Source organism: Rhinopithecus bieti, unplaced genomic scaffold (assembly GCF_001698545.2).
Source record: "Rhinopithecus bieti isolate Rb0 unplaced genomic scaffold, ASM169854v2 scaffold_2432, whole genome shotgun sequence".
Lineage (NCBI taxonomy): Eukaryota > Metazoa > Chordata > Mammalia > Primates > Cercopithecidae > Rhinopithecus > Rhinopithecus bieti.
Window position 1 is genome coordinate 3,437,617 of NW_016804136.1, and position 6,000 is coordinate 3,443,616.

At 43.0% G+C, this 6,000-nt stretch overlaps 1 protein-coding gene across 2 annotated transcripts in view; it reads right to left on the reverse strand.

Moving 5' to 3' along the window:
* The window catches only part of TBCCD1 (TBCC domain containing 1), a 22,416-nt gene extending 17,298 nt beyond the window's left edge, over nt 1–5,118 (reverse strand). For both annotated transcript variants that reach the window (XM_017866483.1, XM_017866477.1), the window contains exons 1-2: nt 5,040–5,118; nt 1,802–2,180 (exon numbers count right to left, since the gene is read on the reverse strand). In XM_017866483.1, coding sequence (XP_017721972.1) covers nt 1,802–2,137 — 336 coding nt within the window. In that variant the 5' untranslated portion in view covers nt 2,138–2,180; nt 5,040–5,118. The remainder of the gene's footprint in view (nt 1–1,801; nt 2,181–5,039) is intronic.
* Nucleotides 5,119–6,000: the final 882 nt, after the last annotated feature.

Consider the following 6,000-nt stretch of genomic DNA (forward strand, 5'->3'; position numbering starts at 1 on the left):
ATACAAACATTTGCCTGGTGTGATGGCACACACCTGTAGTCCTAACTACTCAGGAGCCTGAGGTGGAAGGATTGCTTGTGCCCAGAAATTCCAGGCTATAGTGAGCTATGATTACATCCCTATACTCCAGCTTGGGAAACAGAGTGAGATCCTGTCTCTTAAAAAAATTAAAGAGAGAAATCCTGCCATTTTCAACAACATGGATGGACCTGGAGGACATTATGCTAAGTAAAATAAGCCAGATACAGAAAGACAAAACTATATAATCTCACGTATATGTGGAATCTAAAATAGTCAAACTCATAAAAACAGAGAGAAGAGTGACTGACAAGGGCTAGGAGGAGGGGGAAATGGGGAGGTGATGGTCGAAGGCTACAAAGTTTCCATTATGCAAGAAAATTAAATCCTGAAGATCTACTCTATAGCATACTGCCTAGAGATAACAATTATACGTTGTATACTTAAAATTCTCTAAGACAGTAGATCTTATGTTAAGTGTTCTTAACACGAACACACACAAAATAACAAGAATAAAAGAGAAGGGGGAAACTATGGGGGGTGATGGGTATGTCTGTGTCCTTGATGGTCACGATGGTTTCACAGCATATACTTATCCCCAAACTTATTGAGCTGTATACATAAAATAAGAATTTAAAAAGAGCCATCATGAGTTTCCTCCATTCTGTTGTTCTTCCTTTCTGTTACAAGAACGAGAATGATCTACACAGAAGCTATTTCTTTAGCCTGTGTCCCTAAATGGGAAAACACAGAGCCTGGACAAATGCCATAGCAAAAATGAAGCCCACATGTAAAATGGGCAAGAAATAAATCTTTTCCCCTGTAAGCCACTGGAATTTCACATTTGTTTGTTCTTAACAAATGAAAGCAGCTTTTAACAAAGCTGATTAATAGTGACTCCAAATGATAGAAGCATGGATCCCTGGTCACTGCTTGGATGACAGCAGCCCAGAGATTTGTCCAGCCAGGAGCACCTGTGTTGGATTGCTGCCTGAATGAGAAACCACTGAAATACTGGGCTGTCTGTTACTATAATCAGCCTACTTGATTAATATACTTTCTCTGTGAAGTCTTCCCTGATTCACCAAAATAAATCAGTCTTTATTCAATTTATGTACTTTGCATGTTCTTTTATCATACATATCACACTATTAAATAGCATCTCTTTTTTAATACCAGCTTCCTCTACTAGTCCATAAGCTCCATGAGGGCTGAGATGCTATTCTAATCATCTTTGAATCCCATCATGTAGCAGATGTTCATTTTAAAATAGTCAGGTGCTCTGACTGTAACATATCAGTTGTTCATAACACTCGTTCACCCCAAAATCTTTTTAAAGTCAGTAAAATCTTTCCCTTTTTCAATAACAGAGTTCCTGAAACATTACTGCTCTGGGAGTAGGTGAGTAATGTCTGGTAAGTAAGGACTAATTCACTGAATACATGAGATACTGCCAAACTGGAACTACTACAACTCAAATAATAACTTGAGATTATAATGGCCATTGGCCTAAAACCTAAAATTTTACAGCTAATACAAAAATTAAGAGTGGTTTATTGGGCCAGACATAGTGGCTCATGTCTGTAATCCCAACATTTTGGCAGGTTGAGGCAGGAAGACTGCTTGAAGCCAGGAGTTCAAGACCAGCCTGGGCAACAAAGTGAGACTGTCTCTATTTAAAAATGTAAAAATTATAATAATACACACACAAAAATTTTTTTTATTTAAAAAAGAATGGTTTCTTTCCAAAAGTAATTAAATATACACACATATCAATCCATACCTGATTTCTCTGCTTTTCAACTTCCTCCTCAGACAGGCAGTTGGACAGAACCTCAGACCATTCCAGGCGCTCCTCAGGTGTCTTCACTGAAAGACTATCAAATATTTCGAAGTAAAGCCACGCCAGGTCCTTGGCCAATTGCAGCTTCCCACAAGCGATGTGCCTCCATGTAGACCAGTAGAGGCGCGGGTAAGCTCCTTCTGTGGCCCGGATTTGCACATAGGTGGATATCTTCCTGAGATAGTGAAGACTAAACTTGGATGGAGGGGGGACCTGCAAGGCACCCACTATAAAGGGTTCTGCTTTCACCCAGAGGAGAACGCTGGACTGATCCATATTATCTCTAAGGACATCTGGGTGAAAAGGCTTCTTTGCATACCTAGGAAATAAAGTTTCTTCATAAACTGATTTGAAACAAGTCTCATTTATGCATTTTTTTCTTGGAAGGTGACCCCTCTCTCTCAACTGTGTTGCATGTATTACATCATCAGCTTAAAAGGCAGCTCTAGTTCATCAACCAAGAGCAGAACAGTTTTTTTAATCAGATCTCATTATAATCTGAGAAAAAAATTGTAATAAAACAAAATTATCTTACTCAAATTGTTAGAAATCCTTGTTTTAGGAAGTGTGTGTAGATGCATGAAGTCTGAGTGAGATCCCAGGAAGAAAAGGAATGAGGGGAAAAAAGTCATCCTATCACAGGAAACCTTCTTCTACTCTGAGGGGGAACATTGGTCAAAATCAGGGAAATATATTTCACAAAGTTAAATCATTTACACAGAAGACAGTTGGTTAAAGATCTCGACATGTTAGCTGACCACATAAACTCAATATGAAGTGCTAACGTGAGGGAGCAGGCAAGAATGCTAATGTAAACACAGACTGCAAGAATAGATCAGGAGTTACAGCATCTTTATTCTCCGTAACAGTGAACCCACTCTGGCATATTCTACCCTGGTCAGTTCAGGTGTGATACTTTTAGATTTTGTTGTAACAATGATACATGATTTTTATGGAATGTTTATAAAATACAAAAACAGGGAATCATCCACAATCCCCAAGTAAAGGGCAACTAATTAATATTTTATTGTATTTCTTTCTTCTCTTTTCTTTCTTTTTTTTTTTTTGAGATGGCATTTTTGCTCAGGCTAGAGTACAGTGGCATGATCTCAGCTCACTGCAACCTCCACCTCCCAGATTCAAGTGATTCTCCTGCCTCAGCCTCCCCAGTAGCGGGACTACAGGTGCCCACCACCACGCCTGGCTAATTTTTGTACTTTTAGTAGAGATGGGGTTTCACCATGTTGGCCAGGCTGATCTCAAATTCCTGACCTCAAGTGATCCCTCACCTCAGCTTCCCAAAGTACTAGGATTACAGGAGTGAGCCACCACGCCCGTCCTCTTGTCTTTTTTCTACACATAAATTAGATGTTAGTTTCTGAATTTTCACAGTTGTGATGTTACATATACAATTCTGTACTATTTCAAAAGCTTTACAGTATTCTAAACAAATGTATCCCATTTTGTTCAACTGTTCTCCCATTTTTAGACACCTTACTAGGTTTCAGATTTTCACAAAACAACATAGGCAAAATACTGATCATTACCGAAGTGGGGTGATGGGCACATGGGGGGCTCATGGATTCTATTTTTGTGTATGTCAAGAAATTTCATTACAAAAGTTCAAATGTTGTCACCAGTGTAAATAATGCTATCACAACCACCTTTCTTCATATTTTCTGCATTACAAATTATTTCCTTGAGAAAATTTTCAGATGTACTTTTGTGAAATGAAGTAATTGACATTTCTAAAGCTTGTGAAATACATTCTCGTTGCTTCCAAATGATTTTATCAAATTGTACCATCCTTTGACTATGGTAGCCACTTCACTGTGCACTCCTCAACATCAGCAACATCATTTTTTAAAATCTAAAAAATCATTTAAAAAATCAATTATATGACTGATAAAATTTATTGCTATTATTATATTTTGCATTTGATTCTAAGAAAACTGCTTTTTTTTTTTTTTGAGATAGAGTCTTGCTCTGTTGCCCAGGCTGGAGTGCAATAGCTCGATCTCGCCTCATTGCAACCTCCACCTCCCAGGTTCAAACGATTCTCCTGCCTCAGCCTCCTGAGTAGCTGGGATTACAGGCTCCCGCCACCACGCCAGGCTAATTTTTGTATTTTTTTAGTAGAGAAAGGGTTTCACCATGTTGGCCAGGCTAGTCTTGAACTCCCTGACCTCAGGTGATCCGCCTGCCTTGGCCTCCCAAAGTGCTGGGATTACAGGCGTGAGCCACCGCGCCCGACCTGCCAACTGCTTCTCTCGAGAATCATCTGTTCGGAAAAATAACTGACATCAATGAAGTGCTTACTATGTACCAGGTAGCATGCTAATCATTTTGCATACTTCTCCCCCTTTCATCCTCACAACTACCTGGAGATACAGTACTTAAGACTGTACACATTTTCGATGAAAAAAATGAGGCTTAGCGAAATTAAGAGATTTCCGTTAAGGACACCTACTTAGCCGGCACAGCCCTGGATTAGGATTCGGGTCGACTTGAGAACTGCATTACTACAAATGTACTCTAGGAATCCAGTTTTGGGAGAATCTCTTAAAAACGGGAGTGGATCCAGAAGAGAATTTCCAGAATAAAGAGCCTTAGACAGGAGGCCAGGTGAAAGAATCAGAGAGTGTAAACTCAAAAGATGGGCGTGGAAGGGCAAAAGGCAGCTGTCTTCCAATGTGGAGAGACTGGCGTCGTTTTGAGTAAAACCAGACGATAAAAGTTAGGCGAGGAAGACCTCGGTTCTCTCCAAAACGTAAAGAGGCTGCTCGGTGAGGTACTGAGCCCCTGTCAACAGCCAGATCCCAGGGGTAAGCCCTCCATTCTAACTCCGAGAGTCGAGAGGGCTCAATCCGTAAACAAACACAAACTGGGGTTCTGACCCTGGCGGTGCGCTGGGGTTAAGCATTTTCAGGTCGGAAGATCGGCGTGGGTCCAAGGCAGTTGTACTGGGGCTTCGCTGCCACCCTGGACGCGATCCGGGGTGGGACTCTGCGTGGGCCGCCCCAGCGTCGCGACTAGACTTCAGGAACACAGACACCCACCCTGACAGGGTCGGTAGCTGACTCGAGGGGCGGCGAGCGCGAGGGCGGCCTCCTCGGCCCAAGCCTGCAGCCTGAATGACCCACACCGCCCTCCCCGGCGCCAGCCCGCGCGCGATTACCTGCTAAGGCAGGCGCCGCTCCGCCGCACTTCCCCGCGCTGCCGCCTCAACCCGCGTCCGCTCGCTGGGCCCGCCCCTCCCCTCCCCTCCCCTCCGCCGCGCGCCGCCGCCTTGCCCACTGCGCAAGCGCGAGGCCCCGCACCACTGAGAACTGGCGGACCCCGTTGCTAGAGCGGCAGATTGCCATTTAAGCGTCTGAGAAAATCCGGGCTGGGGCCAAGAGTCCGCGACGGTAGCACCAGGAGCCAGACCCACCACTTTCTGGTGTCTCACCTTTCAACCCAGGGGGAGTAGGAAGCTTTCTGTTGCTCCACATAACTGTGGTCAGCTAACAGCTGCTGGTAAGATCAGCACGCTTTCATCAGAAATACTACTAATGGCAGTTTGCATTTATAGAGCCCTTACTATGGTCTCAGCACTGTGTAAAGCAACTTTATATTTCCTCAGTGTTCTCAAGAGCCCTTTAAGTACATTAGTTTTACTGATGAAGAAACTAGGGCGTAGAAAGGTGAAAGTAACAGAACCCTAAAGTCACACAAGAGATGGAGCCAAGATTCAAACCCAGGGCGTCTGAAGCGAGACTGGCACTCCCTGCAGCCCCTCAGCGTCAACTCCTTATCTCTGTTAGCTTTCCCTTCGTGTTTCCACTTTCATGAAGCTTTTTCAGATTGCCGGGCAGAAGCCATCACTCCTTTCTTTAAACTTCTATTTCAGGATTTCTGGACGTTTCCTTCTTTTTTTTAGTTCGTTTATGGCCTATTTAGGTCCACACCTAAATATACAAAGGTAATTTAGACCATAAAATGCAATTTAGTTCCTCTTTTGTTTTTTAGTTCCTCCATTGTCCCTACTGGGTATCTTCCTGAAAGCAGGGGCTTCAAATTTACACAGACCTGGGTTAGAATCCAGGCTGCGCCACTTACTAGCTCTGTGACCTTGCTGTTATTTGTTGAGTACCACT